At 44.4% G+C, this 21193-nt stretch overlaps 1 protein-coding gene across 4 annotated transcripts in view; it reads right to left on the minus strand.

The window, feature by feature from the left end:
* The window catches only part of Wwtr1 (WW domain containing transcription regulator 1), a 152120-nt gene extending 137018 nt beyond the window's left edge, over positions 1 to 15102 (minus strand). The window contains exons 1-2 of one of the 4 annotated variants that reach the window (XM_004834436.4): positions 14719 to 15102; positions 13929 to 14368 (exon numbers count right to left, since the gene is read on the minus strand). In XM_004834436.4, coding sequence (XP_004834493.2) covers positions 13929 to 14365 — 437 coding nt within the window. In that variant the 5' untranslated portion in view covers positions 14366 to 14368; positions 14719 to 15102. Of the gene's footprint in view, positions 1 to 13928; positions 14510 to 14718 lie in introns of those variants that run through there. The other 3 variants (XM_004834435.3, XM_021252994.2, XM_087186327.1) reach the window with 3 other exon arrangements.
* Between the last annotated feature and the right edge of the window lie 6091 nt (positions 15103 to 21193).

A 21193-nucleotide genomic window follows, 5' to 3' on the forward strand; every position in this document is an offset into this window, starting at 1 on the left:
TTGATTTGATGGATTATCACAGTCGCTACCTCTGTTTTTTGATTGTTTTGTTTAAGACAGATTCTCACTATGTTGTCTAGGGCAGCCTTGTCCACTATAGCCTAGGCTGGACTTGAACTCAAGGAGCTCCTCCTGCTTCAGCCTCCTAATTAATAGGATTAGAGACATATGACACCATGCCCAGCTGCTGCTTCAGTCTTTGAAGATCGAGGGCAAGAAATATTTCTCACAGGAAAATTGGGAAAAAGACAGATATTCAAGATCTTAATATTTGCAGAAAGTCCTTAATAAAGGAATATTTAAAAAATAATGCAGAATGTGTATTTTCTTCCAGTCACCACGTTTTGACTCCCGAGTCTGTAGCTGGGAAGGTCTGCTGGTAGACTTGTCACAAAAAAGGGCAGAAACTGGATTTATCTACAGTGTTCAGAAATAAGGTACACCAAGTCCTATTTTTCAAATGACTTAGTGTAGGGTCTACAAAAACATAAAATATATTATGTGCCTAAAATAAATCAGAAACAGCCTTTTCACCATAGAATTTGTTTTCCTTAGAGACTCCTTACTCGGCCTCTGAAATCAATTTTTAAGTTAATGAAAGGTATGACTGATTGGCTGGTTAATACATAAAAGCCAGTTATAAGGATAGATGGAAAAGGGTCAGGGATTTAGCTCAGTGGTACCTTGCTTGCCTTGAAAGCGCAGGGTCCTGAGTTTGATCCCCAGTACCAGTAAAAAAAAAAGGATAGATAGAAAAATGACATATAAGATAGATAATGGACAGAATTAAGAGAAAGAAGAACAAAATCAGTTATTCAGTATTTTCAAGACCAGTTTGTAGTCCTATTGTGGATGGCTTGTACATAGCTCAGGCCACATGCGATTCACCATAGAAGTTATTCCACAATTTCACTTATCAAGTGCTCGGAGGTCACAGCAATGTCATTTTGCTATAAAAGTTTCTCAACACTCTTGACTTCTATAACTGGGTCACCACAGGTGAGCTACGCCTGGTGTCAGTATACAGTCCCCTCTCTGAGTAGCACTGAGTTACATGATTAGTCACCTCACATTGTTGCCACCCATTCCAGTTGGTTGGGGTACATTCTAACTGGTCAGCACATCTGCCAGACTCTGTAGCACCCTGGTATAGGGAGGGCAGGTAGACTGATAGGTAGGGCAGCAGATGACAGAGAAATTAGCAAAGAAGCTGAAAGATAGGAGCCAGACAGCTGTTGGTTCTTTGTGCAAAAAATATTTCTGGATATAGTATTAACTATGATTCTCCCTAAATAAGAGATCCAGAGGTCAGAAAAAAGTATTTCCCATTTTCTTCCCTCTAATAGTATTTTAGCACATATAGTTTTAATTTCTAAAAAGACAAAGAAGCCTGGTGTGGTGACACACACCTTTAATTCCAGCACTCTGGGAGGCTGAGGCAGAAGGATCCCAAGTTCCAGCCCAGCGTGGTCAACTTAGCAACTTAGTGAGACCCTGTTTCAAAAAATAAGTAAAAAAGGCTGGGGGATGTAGCTCAGGTACTGGATTCAATCTCAGTACAAGAAAGAGAGAGAGAGAGGAGGGAGGGAAAGAGGAAAGGAAGGAGGGAGGGAGGGAGACAGACAGACAGAAAGAAAGAAAAAGTCAGAAACAATTTAAATGCCCATCACCGGGGAACAGTGAAAAAATTACATGTAGCTAAACAATGGAATATTCTTGTAGTTCTTTTTTTTTGGTACCAGGGATCGAACTCGGGACCTTGCACTTGCGAAGCAGGCGGCAGCACCACTGAGCTAAATCCCTGCCCCTATCCTTGTAGTTCTTAAAGAAACAAATGTTTGTGTAAAAAAAGTGGTAAACTGTGAGATATACTAAGTGCAAAAAGGAAGGTGCAAAAGAATGTGTATAGCACACTGCCATTTATGCTGTAGTGAAAATGGCCTAGGTGGTTATGTACTATATAGTGTATACATATATACACACTTGTATTCACATAATTTCTCTGGAAGACAAATAGAACTAGGGGAGGAGGTGAAAGACAGAATATACACATCACAATATATGCCTGGGTACTGTTTAAATATTTTGTCATTTACACATATTTATCACTTATTCCCCCTCCCACAAATTTTTTTTATTATTTTAAAGAAGTCATCGAAAACTTATGAGTTCGGAAAGCAGCCTCTCAGGGTGGCCACTGGCTTCGTCAGTGAGGTATCCTCAGGGGATCGAGACTACATGAGCCCTGGTGGGTCTGGAATCACAACTACTGTGGCTCTAAAATCACAATCCATCTGTGCCCAGTTAGTCAGCCTTAAAGGAACAAGAAACCATCCAAAAATCACAAAAATCACAAGAGTATTCCCAGAACAAGCAGACCCAACACTGTCCATTCCCAAGCAGCAAGGGCAGCTTCCGTAGGGAGGGGCCTGCATTAAGGGTGCCCACGTTCCACTAGCCTGGAAAGCAAAGACAGGCCCCCTGCTGGAGCCAACTCACCCAGTTAAACGCATGGCAAATGGAGGCATCCACGATGGAAAATGGATAAACTGCTATGAAAAATTCTATTGTTTCCAGGCTCTTTCAAACCAGTATAAACGCTTAGTTCTCTAAACATCTAGGAAGATCTCAACACAGGGGACAGTGGTGGGTCCTACACTATGATCAGACAAAGCCAGGATTAGTGTACCTCAAATGTAAGGGGTGAGGAAGTTGATATTTACCAGCAAATGGTGAGCATACCCAACACATCTGAGGTTCCAGAGCTCCACAGGGACCCATAGTCATATGTCAACCAACAACCCAAGTAAGGCCACATCCATCTTGGCCAGAAAAACATACTCTCCCCATTTCTGGCCTATTTGCTCACTCACCTATGTCCTTTCTATTTTTCCAGGATCCATTTATGTCTAATCACCTTTACAGAAACCTCTCTGAACATCCAGCCTTTTTATCCATTGTTTTCTCTACTGCATTTAGCATCTGAGATCTGATTCTCAACACTCAACCCAAGAGGCACCCACATGAAGGAATTTCATTCCCAAGCTCATCAGACTACCAGGCGGAATTGCAGTATGCAAGCTTGCAACACAATGTCTAAGCACTGTGCTCAGATTATATAATGCCCAGCAAGAAAAACGTCATTCTTGCCTTCATGGGGGTTACAGTGCAATAACAAAGAGAAGCCATTAATCGGGCAGAGTGTCGCATGCCTATAATCCTAGCACTCTGGGGAGCTGAAGAAGACCTCAAATTCGAGCCTAGCCTGGGCAACTTAAGAGATATAACAAGACTCTGTCCTCTGTTGCAAAATTTAATGAAAACAAAACAAACAAGGACTGGGGATATAGCTCAGCGTGAAGGCCCTGAGTTCAATCCTCAGTACCACAAAAGAAGAAAACAAAGAAGAAATCATTACGCAGTAATAGAGATGTGGTACAATGGCCAGGAAGATACAGGGGCCCTGGAGCATCTAAACTAGAGCAACGGGGTTGTGAGCTAGGGGAACCTGCAGGAGGTGGCATCAGAGCTGATGGCTGAAGTAATGGAGGAGCCAACCAGGCAACAAGCAGGTAAATAATGTTTCTGGCACAGGGAACCGCTTGTCCCAAGCTCCTGAGGCCCAACGGAGCACAGCCCATGGAAGACACTGACAGACTTTCAGGACAGCTGGAAAGTTTCACATCTGTATCCATCATAAAACCAGACTAAGGACACACTCGTACCTTGAGGGAGCACAGCCGCCTCAAGGGGTCTAACAGCACACAGGTCAGAGCCGCATTCACACTGGTTACACTGGGATCCCTTTTCTGTGCCCATAGAGAGAAATGGCTGTGAAGGGAAGGAAACCAGCCACACACTTCCCTCAGCACATGCACAATGCTAGTGCACAGGTCAGTTGGGTAAGTTTTCTTTGTAAATTAACCGAAACAGCTAAAGACCTTTTAGATGGCACAAAGGAAAGTCCTTGGGAGACTGAGCCCCCACCACCATCTAACCCAGGAATAACAACCACAGTGAACTTGTCATTGGTGCCCCAGTGCCAGGCACAGCACCATGCCCTTAGAAAGAGGCTTCACTTCTCCCAGCAAGTGAACATCATCTCTTCCTTTCTTCTTTATTCTCTGTTGCACCTTGATGGAGCGTAAAATAAAGGCCAGAAGTCCAGGACAGAGAGCTGACCTAAGGTTTGCCACAAGCTTACCTTTTCTCCCGAGGCAACTCCTATGAAGAATTCTTGGTTAAGATTTAGCAATTACTGTGTCCAGTTCATTTCTAAAGAAAATAACCCAAAGCAGGAAACACACCAGCAGCCTCCAAAGAACATCCGCTTAGTACATCAACTCCAGACACTGAACTATAACTAATAGACTCCCCAAGTTTACCATTCAGTCTTCTCTTGCTTTCTTCTTTCTTTTTTTTTTTGACCCAGGATCTTGTTACATAGTTCAAGCTGGCCTTGAATTCAGTGATCCTCCAGCCTCAGCCTCTCCAGTGCTGGAATTACAGGTGCGCACCACCAAACCTAGCTTCATTTGCAGTCTTTTTCTCTCTGCTTTTTTTTTATAATCAACCCCCCTCATACCCCAACCTGTGGATCTAAACATAACTATATGCATAGAGTAGGGTTGCATGACTAAATTTCTCAAGAAAGGTAGAAACTACAAAAAAAAACAAAAAAAAAATTCCATAATTCCAGAAATACAGGGCCGGGATTTAGTTCAGCGGTGCTGCCGCCTGCCTCAAAAGCATAACGTCCTCAGTTCAATCCACGATACAAAAAAAAAGATATAAATGTATCCTCTCTCTCCCCCACCTCTCATTCCCTCATCTCTGTTTTTAAAATAAAATTAGCATTATAACCCTATCACACTATATTGTAACTGTTGGTTTTCTTGTGTATATCTTACTTATCTGGTATTTAGGACCATTTCTTACCTCTATATTACTAGTATCTGGGACATAGTAAATATTGGTAACTATTAAGAAATACAAATGAAAATGTAAGACATATACAAAGCACACTGGGAAAAAAAAACAAAAACCAACTATGACTTGCTCCAAACATGAAATTCTCAACTGTAAAAACAGAAAAGGTCACAAAAAGGTTTCCCAAACTATGGCCTATAGAACATTCTTGAGTGTATGCTAATAGATGATATTAAAAATGCTCAAAAACCAAAAGTGTTTGTGAAATATTGACTTAAGCCAAAACTGAAACTAGTTTTACATAATATTAAAACTAGTTTTAAAACAAGCTAGTTTTTCTAATAAGGGACTTTGGAATCTTTGGTGTATACTGTGAATCTCTAAGAAGACATATCCAAAACCTACTGATCCAGGAACCCCAAAGAGTCTGAAAGGACTGGGGTTCCAAAGAATATACTTTGGAAAGCACTGCTCTACTAATACTTCAATGCATGAAAATACGGTCTCCCAAAGGCCAGCAGAGTGGCCATCCCCTCAGAAACTGTCCTCCAATAATAAGAAATAAACTTCATTTCTCAGGCTTCCAAATCATTTTAAAATCAACAGCACAGTCCCCTAGCTGGGCACAGGGGTGCACACCTGCAATCCCAGCACTCTGGGAAGCTGAAGCAGAAGGATCACAAGTTAGAGCCCAGCCTGGGCAACTTAGCAAGGCCTTGTCTCAAAATAAAAAATGGCTGGGGATGTAGCTCAGTAGGAAGATCTTCGGTTCAATTCCCAGTACCTACAAAACAAAACACACCACTGTCCCCTCCCTGGGTTAGCTGATTCTCTTTCCCATCACCCACTCTTGAGGCTGAGTATTTAATTGAGAAAGGAAGAGGAAAAAGAAGATGAGATGCAAGGCTGTAATTCCCATCAGTCTTAATTTGTCAACAAACTGAGACTTAATGCTGCCTCAAAGCTCAATCACAGTTATTTATTTTCAATCATGTCCATGGTTTAAAAGGCAAAAGGAAGGCAGTCGCTCTTTTTCTTCTTGAAACTATTTTATCTAATTGACCTTGTCAACAAGTCCTCAGCAGACACCCAATCCTGACACTGACTGGACATTCAGGGTGACTGTCATCTGTTCTCACATCTGTGTTCCCTGTAAGTGGTGTAGATTTATTCATGGTAGAAATCTTGATGAAAATAACATATAGCTGGGCTTAGTGATGCAAACCTGTAATCCCAGCACTCAGGAGGCTGAGGCAGGAGGATTGCCATGAGTTTAGGCCAGCATGGGCTACATAGTGAGTTCAAGGCCAGTCTGAACTACATAGTGAGACCCTGTCTCCAAAAATTAATTAATTAATTAATTAAGAAGATTCACTCTAAATCCTTATTTTAACTTTGAAAATTGACTTTTAATTCCAGATCCAAGTTGTCATTCAGAGCCAAGGCTATAAAAAGGAGCCAAAATTCACCTTACCCTACTGCCAAGGCTTCTACCTCTGATTTTGGCCAGCTAGATGGTGGAAGAGAGGGAAGACCAGGCAAGAACTAGCTTGTTCTGAGCATTTACCACATATGTGCCAGATGCATTAAATACATCATCTAGCCAGGCATAATGGTACACAGCTGTAATCCCAGAACTCAGGAGGCTGGGGCAGGAAGAGTTCAAGTTCCAGGCCAGCCTGAACTACATAGTAAGACTCTGTATCAAAAAAAAACAAAATTAAAAATTAAATGTTGGGCCAGGGATTTAGCTCAGTGGTTTCACCACCTGCTGCGCAAGAGCAAGGACCCAAGTTCGATCCCCGGTACCAAAAAAAAAAAAAAATTAAATGTTATCTGATCTTTCAAACGACCATGGAATAGGTATTTCTATCCTCATTTTACACACAGGAAACTGAGGCAGCAGGCACTATTGTTCAACAACAAGACCTTCCATGCAAACAGGAGGGTCATTCAAAGGCACAAAAAAAAATCTCTTAAAGGAAATACATTAAAACTACTTTTTTGTTTATTTTTTGAGACAGGGCCCCATTTGCTGGGTATGGTGGTGCATGCCTATAATCCCACCACTCTGAAAGGCTGAGGCAGAAGGATTCCACGTTCAAGTCCAGCCAGGGCAACCTAGCAAGACTGTCTCAAAATAAAAACTAAGAAAAGGCTGTGGATGTAGCTCAATGCAAAAGCCCGAGGATTCCATCCCCAGCACCTCACACCATACACACGACACACACGCACATACACACATGCACACACACAGAGTGGCGCAAATTTAGTCAACTGATGAATAAGAATTAAAAGTCAATTTGACCCTAGTGCTTACTGACCTCCCTGAATGGATCGAAGAACCCTAACACCAAATCCAACGTGTAAGCCAAAAATCTAATCCTTACACACAAACCAATGAATCGTTTCAGAGAGTTATAATCATATAAATGTTGCCTATGGATTTTCAACTTTAAGAATTATTTATGGGGCCAAGGATTTAGCTCAGTGGCTCCAGCGCCTGCCTCACAAGCGCAAGGTCCCAAGTTCGATCCCCAGTATCAAAAAAAAAAAAAAGAATTATTTATGAAGCCAGTCGCGGTAGTGCACACCTATGACCCGATCCCAGCATTCGGGAGGCTGAGGCAGGAGGATTTCGGTGAGTTCAAGGCTTGCCTGGGCTACATAGGGAATTCGAGGCCAACTGGACTACATAGGGAGATCTTGTCTCAGAACACCACAGGAAAAAGAAAAAAAGAATTATTTACAAATGAGAAAGTCATCTTTTGGGCAAAGCACGGGTGTGGGTTAGATTCAAGGCTCCAGCAATGTTCACGTATCATTATCAGGGCTGGGAATTTAGCTCAGTGGCGCTGTGCCTGCCTCACAATCGTAAGGTCCTGAGTGTGATCCTCTGTTCTGTGAAAGAAAGAAAGAAAGAAAGAAAGAAAGAAAGAAAGAAAGAAAGAGAAAGGGAAAGAATCAGTGTCAAAATGAACCAGGCAATCGGGAGACTAAGGCAAGAGGATCAGGAGTTCAAGGCCGATCTGGACTATACAATGTAACCAAAAAATATGGTAAAATTTGAAATTTAAAGAAATTATTACAGTAAAAGACATATTGCCACTGTTTCCCCCTCAAAATATCCTCTTTGCTTCAAACATACCTGTCTCATTGTTCTTGCCACTTTCTGAAGCAGTTCTGGAAAGTCCTCCTTAGGCAGTATCTTTAGTTATCAATTCAAAACATTAACCTTTCATGGTCATTTTGACTTTGGGGAAGAGCCAGAAGTCCCATCATGTCAGATCCAGTGAATAAGTGGTTGAGGACACATTGTAATGTTTTCACAAACTCAAATTCCTGCCAGATGGCACTCAGCAGCAGCATTCACTTTATTTTTGATCACAGCTCAGAAGGACAAAAAAGAAGGCTTCCAGAACTACTTCACAAAGTACCAGGAACAATACGGATAAATGTATTCAGAGAAAGGGGAAGTATTTTGAGGGAGGTAATGGTGATGTGTCTTTTATCGAAATATTTTTATTCAAATTTACTCCTCATACATGAGACCCTATCTCAAAAAAAAAAAAAATGAATTGGTAGCATTCTAAACAACACTGACTTACAAAATGCTAGGTCAAGAAATACAGTAGTATCAAAAATTGACACTGGCCAGACTTCGTGGTGCATGCCTGTAATCCCAGAACTCGGGAGGCTGAGGCAGGAGGATCGCTGTAAATTCCAGGACAGCCTGGATTACAAAGTGAGTTCAAAGCCACCTTGAATTTCATAGTAAGACCTTGTCTGTCTCAAAAAAACAAAAGGCCAGGGATGTAGCTCAGCAGCACAGTGCCTGCTTGACAGACAAGAGGCCCTGAGTTCAATTTCCAGGACCAAAAAAAAAAAAAGTTGACAAAAAATTGACAAAGGTGATCTAATAAACAAAATAATTTAAATCCAGCCATGGTGATGCATGCCTATAATCCTAGCACTCTGGGAGGGTGAAGTAGGAAGATTATGAGCTTGAGCCTAGCCTGAACAATTTAGCAAGACACTGTCTTAAAAGTTTAAAACTTTAAAAAGGGCTAGGAATGTAACTCAGTACAAAGGCCCTGGGTTCAGTTCCCAGTACCAACAAAAAAAGAAACTTGGGACAGGAAAAAGAAAACTAGTTTCAGGAACTACATTCTTCCTTCATATTAGAAGCTTAAAGTTGGAAAATAAAAAATAAATAAAGATGGTATAAGTATATCACAACTAGTTAAAAAGGTAACAATCTAAGAATTACACAACAGTTTTTACAAAAATTAAAAGGTCAGAGCTGGGGATTTAGCTCAGTGGTTCTGCCACCTGCCCCACAAGCTCAAGGACTCGAGTTCAAATCCCCGGTACCAAAAAAAAAAAAAAAATTAAAAGGCCCTCTCTGCGAGCCTTCAGGAGGTAAAAGAAACCACTGTTTCTAACAAAAATCCTTCTGTAGTATATAGCATTCATTACCAAGTGTATTGATCTCCTTGACAGAAATTATCTTTTTGCGAAACATTTATGGTACATTTTAGATATGCATAATAATATCCATCATAGGGAATTTGTACCTGTACATGACATATCTTCCTTCTTTTTCCCATTCCCCCTTCAACCCCACTTTCCCCTCCTTATTTACAAAAGCTTTGTTTCCAATTTTTCCTTCTATTCTGTTTTCTTGTCCCTTCCTTTCCCCCTCGCCCCTCTCTTGTTCCCCTTCTCATATGAACATTTTCTTCCCATGTCCCAGTATTTATTATACATGTTGGGCCTTATGTCCACTTTGTTTCTCACACCAGCGAAACAATGTGGTATTTAAACATGTGTTTGACAGAAACAATTTTTGCCACAAATTTCAGAACGGGCAAAACACTAAAATTATTACTAAAAACTAGGAGTGCAGCCAAATGCTATAGCTGGAATTGTATATAAGAACAGGACATATATCCTTTTCTTACAGAATTGTGGTACTCAAATAAAAGTACGAGAATGTTTGTAGTATAAAGGCAGAAAATTCTACTGAAGCGAGATCATTATCTTTATCATTCTTTGTTTTCTGGTTTATGTACAAAAAACATATATTCCAAGGGAGAGCCATAAAGAGAAAATAAAAAGGATCGAGATGCTACAGTGTATGTGTAGGTACCAATTCCGCATGATGAATGTATGTTATGTGTTACAAGCATACTAATAAGAAAGTATTCTATTATAACCAGAAATTTTAAAACTCAATGTGACCAGTGTTCAAAGTCAGCGTGCTAGGTTGTCGCACACCCCAGCCTGATCTGCAGGCCTGGAGGAAAAGAGGAACAAGGGAAGATTTTCCTGAGGCCACAGGGTTTTCCCTTGTTATCCAGGGCCCTGATACCTGAACACCCAGAAAAGGTGCACATGCACAAGAAAGGTGACCTTTGAGAGGTACCCCAAAGTGGTCTCATCATATACCTGGGGACAATCTTACCTGAGAAAACGACAAAAGACTTCTCAAAGCTTCTGTGATGTCGAGGCTGTGCTTACCATAAAGCTCATGGTTCAGCTAGGGAAGTAAGCCGGCGCAAGGTGGGGGCGAGGAAAGGAAACTAACAGAGGTCCAGCTCAGGGTCCAGCACTAAGTAACTGCAGGGCTTCCCACAGTCGTGCCCTCATCCTTTGCTGCCCCCTTATTTCTAGCCAAAAAAAAAAAGCAAAATTGATCCTTGTCGATTCTAAAATCCTTCGATTTCTGATATACACAGCCCTCAATTCTCAGCAGAGTGAAGAACAGGATTCTTCAGCTGGCCCCATTTCACAGATAAGGGTGCAAAGTAATAGACAGATTTTAAGAAAATTATGTCAAGGTCAATTGCCACCATTTCTCAAGCTTCTACTTAACCCACCAAAATATACTGCCTTTTGAGGCTGTGTAACAAAATGTGATATATAGCATTTACTTTTCTTATCGCCAGGCATGATAGTGCATGCCTATAATCCCACCACTCAGTAGGCTGAGTCAGAAGGATTGCCAAGAGTTGGAGGCCAGCCTGGGTTACTTAGTGAGTTCAAGGCCAGCCTGGACTAAATAGCGAGACCCTGTCTCAAAAGAAAAAAAACCAAACAAACAAACAAAAAACCATTTACTTTCTTTCTTCAAACTTTAAACAAAGCTCTAAAAGAAACTTATGAGAACTCCTGGCAGATTGCCTATACTGAAAGATAATAGTCAATCACAATGACTTAATTTCTTAAATTCTCCTATTCACTTGGACAAAAATTTTCCAGATAGAATCAGATGTGGTCAATGTACAAAGCACTTTTTAGCTGTCATCTTCATTGACTAAGTGAAATGAAGTTGTACTCTGCCCTGGGTTAGGGAGTAGGGGAGGGGAGATAGGCAGAGAGGAACACAGCAGCTTCCCTAAAACCAAAGGCTAACTTCCATTTTTACCATAAATCACAAACAGTTCTGGTTTACTCTGATCATTCAAAACAGATGTATAAAAGAAATTTTGGTTTTGTGGTCTTTTTCCTTTAGCTTTCCACAGATATCAGGCAAGCCTGTCTTTTTTTTTGTTTTGTTTTTTGAGACAGGGTCTCACTTTGTAGTTCAGGCTGGCCCTGAACTCACTACATAGCCCAAGCTGGCCTCGAACTTGCGGTGATCCTCCTGCCTCTGCCTCCTGAGTGCTGGAATTATAGGCATGCACCACCATGGCCAGCTGAGCCTGGCTTTTATTTTCTATTTTTAATAATCTTTTTTTTTTTTTTTTTTTTTTTTGAGACAGGGTCTGGCTATGTAGTTTAGGCTAGCCTTGGACTCACTATGTATGCTAGGCTGGCACTGAATTCATAGTGATCCTCCTGCTTCGGCCGCCTCAGTGTTGTGATTACATGCACACACCGTCATCTCCAGCAATTATCACATCTATACTTATCATATACTATATACATGTGTATATTCATAAAGTTTAAAAATCTTGAGGCTGGGTGTGGTGGCACATGCCTGTAATCCCAGCACTCGGGAGGGCTGAGGCAGGAGGACTGATTACCTTCGAGCCCAGCCTTGGTTACATACATAATGAGTTCAAGGCCAGCCTGAACTACATAGTAAGACTCAGTCTCAAAAAAAAAAATTAAATTAAAAAAAAAATCATCTGAGAACAAAAAGGACCCCCCAAAATTACTGAAGCTCTATTTTTTTTATTATTAAGTCCACTTTGATAAAAATCGTAATAAGATATGGAAAACTGCATTTACCTAAGAGAATTTAATACAGGACACAAACTAGTTATCTTGGACCTGTATTACTATAGAAACTAATGCCACTGGGCATGCCAGTGTATGCCTGTGACTCCAGCACTAATGAAGGCTGAGGCAGGAAGAACACAAGTTTGAACCCAGCCAGGGCAACTTAAGGACTTATCAAGACTCTGTCTCAAAATAAAAAATAAAAAAGGGCTGGGGATGTAGCTCAGTACAAAGGTTCTGGGTTCAACCCTCCCCCAGCACTGAAAAGAAGGAAGGAAGGAAGGAAGGAAGGAAGGAAGGAAGGAAGGAAGGAAGGAAGGAAGGGGAGGGAGGGAAACTAATTCCATTCTTTGGGACAGTATCATCACATTTAGGAAATGTCCTGTTATTACATCATATTCGTGACTTCTGCCAGCCATTTAGAAATCGGAGCACTGAGCACGTGTCTATACTATGGCTCAATGACCCAGAGAGGACCAGCTCAGCTAGGGAATAAACAACCACCCAGTCTGTTTCAGGATCTCAGAACCGCACCAACCCCAGAAACAAAAAAAAACACAAAAATGTCAGCACAAAAAACACAAAATGTCCACAGCTTAGGGATGGGAAAGAAACAAGCACTGGTCACCGGAATGAGTCAGAGTTGGCTACAATAAACTACAGCCATCACTTCATGCTCATTCTCAGGGCCCTCTCACAGGCAAGTACCAAATACCAATGCCAAAGAAGTTCTTGATCAAACTTTTAAAATAACATGTCTTAACATTTTGGACTTTCTGAACTAAGGCCACTCCAGATCAAAGAAATATGGGCTTTAAGATGAACTCTAAGGCAAGTTTTTTCCTAGCTCTTTCCTTTGTTGCCAGTGAATGCCAGCCAAGTGCAGACAACCCCAAACCGAGTGGTCCAGCGGGTGCTTCTTCTCATCAGGCCTCTGATAGCTGACCCTACGACCTCACTGGAAAGGAGGCAAGTTCCAGCTTGGTTTCTCCGCAGGAATGCAATGATCTTAGGACACCACAACTAAAACAATCTCCCCTAGTGTTTGAGGCTGTGTTTTCCTGTAGAGTCTAATTCAGAAATTCAAATCTACTGTAAAATTCATTACATCAAAAAGTTGGAACAGAGAGGGGAAGTGACAAAAGCAGGCTCCTGATTTGATGGTATTTTAGGTGACCAAGAATGACTTAACAAAACTCCTGACCCAATTTCCACACAGTTGGTTGGTCCAGCCCACAGCTACTCCGATGCAATTGCTAATTACATCACTGCTGTTTGGCCACTACGTCACTCAGGTGGGAACAGTGAGGTTTACCACACACTGTTCATTTTTCCAGCTAGCTTTTCCCAAAAAGCTAAGGTACTGCACACCAGCTACTCCACCGGAAGGTTCTTCCTCCCAGTCTCCCAACTTTTCTCTCTTTTATCCTGGAGTCTGACCTGGCTCTGAGCTGGCTAACTGACTCAGAGTGGTCAGTGAAGGGGAAAGGGGGCCAAAGGCCTACGGTCTGCATTCAGGGCAAAATATCCTTCTTTTTTGCTCTTAAATTTAGGAGTTTCTGTGTTCTGAATCTCTTGGGACTTCCAGGACCGTGGATGAACACCATTGGACACTTCCCTGCTTCTGATCTCTTACAAGACAAGCCCAACTCCCAGAAATTCACTCTCCATTTCTAGCTTTCCAGATCTTTGGGGGAAGAACCCTAGAAGGGCTCACGCGCGTGCCCTGGGCATCATCGCTGTGTCCCCCTCGCCGCAGGGTGACTTACTTGAGGAAGTACCTCTGGCCAGTGGCCGTGAAGGTCATCTCCCAGCCCGGGGGCAGCGGCAGCTCGTCGGTCACGTCATAGGACTGCTGGCGAAGGTGGGCGTGCTGCTGTGCGGGGCTGCCCGCCGCGCCCGCGCCGGTGCCGGTGCCCAGCTGCAGGGATGCGGGCGACGAGTGCGAGCGGACGTGCTGGGGGCCGCCAGCCAGCCTGGGCCCCGGGTGGCCGCCCGACGAGTCGGTACTGGACTGGCGCGAGTGCGAGCCTGAATCCGGCTCCTTGAAGAAGGACTCCGGCAGGATCTTCTTCCGCCACGAGCTGGGCTTAGGGTTCATGACAGAGTTGAAGAGGGCTTCGAGGTCCGTGTCGAGGTCCTGAGTGACGTGGATCACCTGCTGCCCGGGCGGCGGGAGCGGAGGGGGCGCCGAGGACGGATTCATCTTCTGCATGGAGAAAGGAGATCAGATCAGCCTTTTACTTTAAATTGGAGGAGGCTGAGGGGAAGAAGAGAAGAGAGAAAAGAAGTAGAGGAGACGGTTAGGTGTCCGCCTAGGGATCGCAGACGCTCGGCTGGCCTCGGGGATTATGCAACTTTCTTGAAGCTAAGAAGTTACCCGGAGGAGGAGCGGCAGGGGTGGGGGAGGCTGGAGTAGCTGCGCTTGGGACGCTGCCGAAGTGCTGGCGGCACTCCAGGGCAGGAGGCCCCCCACCCGCCCGAAGACTTCTCAGCCGGGTCAGCCCCGGCCGTCCCGGCCCCTGAAGCCCGAGCCCCAGCGGCTCCGGCGGCTCCCACCTGGGGGCACAGCGAAGCCGAGCCTGAGCGCGCTGCGGCTGCCGTCCCGCCCGAGCGAGCCGTCGGGCCTGGGTCTCTCGAGTGCTTCTTGGGCTTGCGAAGCTGAGCCGAGGACCCAGCTGGCAGATCCCGCCCCGACTTGGTGCCTGGCAGCCGAGGGGCTTAGGCTCTCACATGCCCCGAGCTGGCCTCAGGCGCTCGCGCTCGGCGAGGAGTTGGCGGAGGACAAGCAGACTGCGCGGCCGCCGCAGCTCCCCGACTGTCCCATAAACAAAGTTGGGAGAAAACTCCCACCCCCAGGAAAGAGGCGGGCCGAAAGCTGAGCTGTTGAATTATGCATGACCTCCAAGTCCGGAGCCTGCCTGCCCCCGCTCGCCCCTCCCCCGCTCCAGAAAGCCTTGGGCTGGATGGGTACTTCACCGGCACCGGGAGACGGGTGCCCCCACTACCCCTCGAGGCCTCGCGGACCTCTCCCGCGGAGCCCTGGGTCTGCATTCCTTTGCGTTTACCACGGACTTGGGGCGGGATCAAAGGGAAAGTGGCTCGAGCCTGTTCAAGCAAGAGGTTGTGGACCGAAACCAAGCCTGAGCGTGGCGGAGGGCACCCGAGTGAGGGGTGGAGGCCGAGGAAGGGTCGGTCTGGGGCGCTGCGCCCTCCCTCGGGCTGGGCGGGGAGCCTCAGGCCGCTGGGTTCGCTGCACTGACCCGCGCTTTTGCCAGAGGTCAGGCCCGGCTGCAGCCCAGCTCAGGGAGACACCGCGAAGGCCAGCCTTTCCACAGGAGGCTGCTTAGCGCTTGTGACCATATTTGGTCTGGTGAGGAGGCATCTTGGCTGCTTGGCTTTCAATTGTCCGCAAGAGCGCAGACTGAACCCAGAAAGTGCCTCAGTTGCTGGAGACGCAGCTTCAGCAACCGGGTGGGTCGTAGACAAACAACCTTCGCACCATTCATCACTCCGTAGTTTCTTCTACGGGGTGACTTACAGGGCCACTAGCGGTAGAGAAGAAACCGAGTCAGAGCTGGGTGCTGGAAGGAAAGAGCAATTGCGCCCCCCTCCCCCGCGACATCCGCGCGGGTAGTGGGAGGATTGGAATGTCCCTGACCTCCGGGGAGCCTGGAGCTGGGATGGAACCCGAGCAGGTGGCTGGGAGTAGAGAGGGTGCGCCAGTGACCCGGAAAAAGCCACCCACCCTCCCACCGACTGGCTTTGGGCGAGGGGTGGAGACCCCTGCCTAAGGGGGAGGTCAGGCCTGGCGAGACAGCTGCGGAGAAGTGGGAGGCGGCCTTGCCTTCCGGAGCAGCTCAATTCCTTCTCTCCTTCAACCCCTCTCCAGCTGGGAGTGGGGCGGGGTGAGAAAGGGTGGCTGGAGGTAAGTCACTTTCCGGGAAGCCCCTGTCCTACCCATTGATTCAAACAGCAGTTTAGTAAATAAGCCAAATGAGGCAATATAAGGAAAGCACAAGGCCAGATTTATAACCTTAATAAAGTCATATTAACTACAGGCATTGTGCTTCAACATTCTATAAAGATGAAAAAAATCAAAATTAAAAACTAGAGTTTAAGGAGAAAAGTTGAAGAAAAAGTCAGGGTCTCTGCACAGTTTTGCCTTGGGGAAGGTAGGAGAATTTTGAGATCACTCTTGAATAGCTGCTTCCTAACCCAAAGTGAGCTACCTCCCAAGTTTCCTAATTCCAGACTGTCACAGAGTGGAAGAAATCGGGGTAAACCAAGACAGCTCTGGGATCCCCTTCACAGGTGAACCTTCAAAGATCACCTTCAGAGAGTTTGGCTCCTTTCAGGAACCTTTGGAATCCTGTGCCTTCCATGAAGTTCCCTGCCCTGCCTGGCAAAGGGAAGGGGGAGCCACTACAGGTCACCCTGTGGGAAGCAGAGGCTTTACACACCTGCCTCAAAAGCCATTGCAGTGACAGCAATGGGGTGACTGGCTGCGGACCTAGGGAGTGAATGGGACCAAAAGGTTACTAATTCAGAAGCTGCAGGGCTGATGTGATGATTAAAGGACGGAACCCTGAAGTCAGCTCTGCTCCAAGAAAGGTCCTTACTTCAGAAGGAAAATGAGAATGGGGATTGGATGAGCAAAGGATATAGAATAATTCCTTGCTAAGCTTCAACGGAAAGATAGTGGAAGGTGGGAGGAGTCCATATCTCAAATGGAAATTACCCTGATCACAAGATAATTCAGAAACTCCAAGTTCCCAAGCAGTCTATAAGATATAATGGTAATTGAAACCTTAGTCCTACCTACTTAGGAGACTGAGATAGGAGGGTCCTTTGAGCCCAGGAGTTCCAGGCCAGCCTGAACCACACCAAGGAGACCCTGTCTCAAGGTAAATTCAGACACACACATCCTCCTATATATAAAAGAGTAGATGATTCTATAACATTTGCTGTCCTCCCAGACCTTCCAAAAATAATAGTTTCAGGTTAAATTACATTTACAGGGGTTTTTTTGAATGTATCAAGTGCTGCCCAGAAGGGGCAGCATCATGTACTTGGGTAAGTGTGTAATTTCTAGAGCAAACTACTGAATCACCTCAGGTAAGATATTTAAGCTCTCTATTCCTCGGGTTCCTCCTTTGCAAACTAGGGACAATAAGAGTAACTACTTCACAAGATTTTAAGTTGAAACACTACAAATTTTATCTGTTGACCCATAACTTAGAGAAGTGCCTGGTTCTGTTACAGTTCTACCCTCTATAATGAGCTAGGAACTTAGCCTCCCTAAACCACAGCTTATTCATTTACGCATGGGGGATAACACTGCTGAAGTCTGTTACATTGCTGGCCTTCCGTGGGCCAGCCTCCTTTTATTCACATCCTTGTTTAGCCTTTCCCTTGAAATCTGCACTGGGCCAGTGACTTACCTCAACCTGGAGAATGTAGTAGCGAAGCTATGCACATCTTCCCCACACCACTCTCCCGTCCCCTAAGGTGAAGAAGTTTCCACTTTTGTACTTTGGGAAGACCTGAGCTACTAGGTAAGAAGTCAGCTACCTTGCTGGAGAAACCACATGGAGGAAGAGAGGCCATAAGATAAGTGGAGGGAGGTAAAAGTCCAGCTACCCAGCACCTGAGCAGAGCCTCAGCCCTGCCGCTCACTAGGTGACTTGGAACACATCAGTGACCACTGGTAAGACTAGCAGAACCAGTGAGCGCAGCCCAGAATGCACAATTGTTTTGTGTTGTTGTTTGTTTTTGCTGTACTGGGGAACGAACTCAGGGCCTCATGCATCTAGGCAAGCATTTTACCACTGAGCTGTTATACACACACACACACACACACACCTTTTTTTCTCCCTAAAGCTTTTGAAACAGGGTCTCACTAAGTTGCACAGGCTGACCTAGAACTTGCCATCCTCCTTCCTCAGCCTGCAGAGTACCTGGCTTTACAAACATGGGCCACCATATCTGGTTTCAGAATATAGAATTGTGAGCAAATAAAAGGGATATTGTTTTATAAATTCGGGATTTTTAAATATATAGAATGTACCCTCAAGGTATTACATAAGAAAATCCCTTTTGTGTGTGTGTGTGCATATGCTGGGAATTAAATACAGGGCTAGCCCCTTGCTTTACCACTGAGCTATGCCCCAGCCAAAAATTCAAAGAAAGAACACAAAACTAGAATGATGGTCATTATTTAAGTCTCAGAGGCCCAAAGAATAAATAATATATAGCCCCATTTTGCAAGTAAAGAAACTAGCCAATAAATTTTAAAGTACTTTGTCCAAGTACACACAGTGAAATCATGAAGAAACCCTGGTGTTCAGCCAGGGCTCATAAGCCTAGAGCAGGGTGCTTTTTCCTCTCTCTCATCCCATCAGAGCTGCTCCCTGATGTTGCCATATTAAATCATTGAGGTATCTTGTGCTTGCTTATCTCACAGTGAAATTCCAGTTTCTATAGGATAATCAGATACTGCTGATAATGTGAATCTTTGCCTCCATTTGCAAACCCTTTCCAGTAGAAGTCTTTCCCAGACCCTCCCCTCTGCACACTTCCTGTGGAGGATTTTCGTGAGTCATGGATCCCCCCCACCTCTCGGTCCGCATCCAATTGGTGAGTGCTGTGGATTCTTCTAGTGCTCCTCAAATACATCTCTCCTTTCACACTCCTGCAATAGGACCTTATCTTAAAGTTCTCTCAATGGCCTCACAGCTGGTTTCCCTTCCTCCTCCAATCTGTCTCTGGTCTCCTATTTACATGATATCATTCTCAGACAAAAAAAAAAAAAAAAAAGGATGGGGTGTGGTGGCACAGGCCTATAATCCCAGCAAGACCCTGTCTCAAAAAAAACAAAAACAAACAAAGATTGAAGCTGGGACACTCCTTCCCACTGAGCTACATCCCTAGCGTACCTGCCCGGTTACCTGCCTGCCTGCCTTCCTTCCTTCCTTCCTTCCTTCCTTCTTTCTTTCTTTCCTTCTGTGACAAAGTTTTGCTAAATTTTCCCAAACTGGCCTTAAACTTGTAATTCTCCTGCCTCAGCCTCCCAAGTAGCTGGGATTACAGCCATGTAGCACCACCTCCAGTATGACCTTGCTCCTTACCTGGCCCAATAAAACCGATTCCTTTATCAACTCCAGTCAGCCTCTGACCCATGCATATTTGGCCTATTCCCTTACTACGTATCTTTTGAACACTGCTCAAAATTCCCTTCCAAACTGTATTGTCCAGCTTTCTTTAATCTCTCTTTTCTTTCTCCTAAATTCTCATTGTTCTTATCTTTTTCACTTCTTTAACATATAATCAAGCATCACACTGCTTTATATTGTGTCCTGCCTCTAACCTTACAATCTCTTGCCTCACTGACTGGATTGTAACTGACTGCAGGGCGAAAAGTATGACATGTTACTTTATGGAATTGCTCCAAGAAGGCCACAGTCCCTTGTGCAGAGCATAAGGATCCTCATATGATCCTGCCCAGTCCTCTTTCAACACCCATTAGCATATTCTTTTTTTTTTTTTTGTACAGGGGATCAAACTCGGGACCTTGCGCTTGCGAGGCAGGTGGTGGAAACACTGAGCTAAATCCCCGGCCCTATTAGCGTGTTCTTAACAGTTTATAAGGTATTCTCCCACCACTCACTGTCACTACCCACCTGCTCAACTCCTAACAGCCCTTCAGGCACTTGGAGAACAAGTCTAAGAGGACTTCATTGTGGTTTTGCTTTTCCCATGCTAAAAAGGTGCTCTCCAGTTGCCCAGCCCATGGCTGCTGTCCATTTTTGCCTCAGGAAAGCCTCCCACTACTTTTTCTCAGCTCCACTCCCATTGGGTTGCTGACTTGATCCCAGCTGAGGAGAACGGTTAGGAACTTGGTGAGGTGGACAAGTTAGAGGACTATGGCCCAGAAGCCCTTGGGGAAGAACTTGCCTGGACTTGCTGAACCAGTATGGAGAAAATTCCCAGAGCCAAGGTTGGGTCATCATTAGCAAATGGAAAAAGAGCAAAACAAAGATCTCCGACTGGTGGTATTTGAATAATAAAAAGCCCAGGAAACTGTTAAGTAAGGTTAATTTTTATTTAATAAGGTTAAATTTTATTTGATATATGAAACAGGACACTTTGGTACTTAATTTATCATCTCCCAAGGCATCTAGCACAGTGTCCAGGGTGTAGCATGGATACAAATGCTTCAACCAAAACCAATTGGTGCTGCCACCATTTTTGCATTAGGTCCACAGGTGAGGGCTCATTGTCACGCTTCTCTTTGTCATTCCTAATAAGTGTATTAATGGCATGGTGATGAAGACAGAAATGCTGATGAAGAAGATGAATGGGCGTGCTTCCACCTAATATTATCTATTGCTTCAGCTGTGTACTTGGGCCAAAGAAAAGAATTCCTGCACTCCAGACCTTATTTAACTTTGTACTTTATGTGAATTATTTTTCTTTTATTTTCATTATTTATTTTGGGGGGAGAAGGTCAGTGAAAACGTGTGTGTGTGTGTGTGTGTGTGTGTGTGTGTGTTACTGTGGATTGAACTAAGGGCCTTTGCATGGAACTACATCTCCAGCCTTTTTGAAATTTTTTATTTTGTTTTGAAACAGGGACTTGCTAAGTGGCTAAATTGCCCAGGCTGGTCTAGAACTTGTGACCCTCCTGCCTCAGGCTCCCAGAGTGCTGAGATTACTGGCCAGGTGAGGCAGAAGGATCACAAGTTCAAGCAAGCCCAATCTGAGCAATTTATCAACTTGTAGGACCCTGCCTCAAAGTAAAAAATAAAAAAGGCTGGAAATGCAGCTCAGTGCAAAAGCCCTGGGTTCAATCCTCAATACTACAAAAATTAAATTGAATTTAAACTTTCTTCAAAAACATTGGGAAAATGAATAAAAACATGCCAAAATAATACCAAAAAATAGAAGTGTTTCTCTATATATACTGAGATCTGAATGAATGTGACACATGGCAGACTTAATCATCACTCTTAGAAATCCAGTTCATATTTAT

This window comes from Heterocephalus glaber, unplaced genomic scaffold (genome assembly GCF_053883595.1).
Source record: "Heterocephalus glaber isolate CG9 unplaced genomic scaffold, H.glaber_assembly_v1.0 deba00001504, whole genome shotgun sequence".
Taxonomy (NCBI): domain Eukaryota; kingdom Metazoa; phylum Chordata; class Mammalia; order Rodentia; family Bathyergidae; genus Heterocephalus; species Heterocephalus glaber.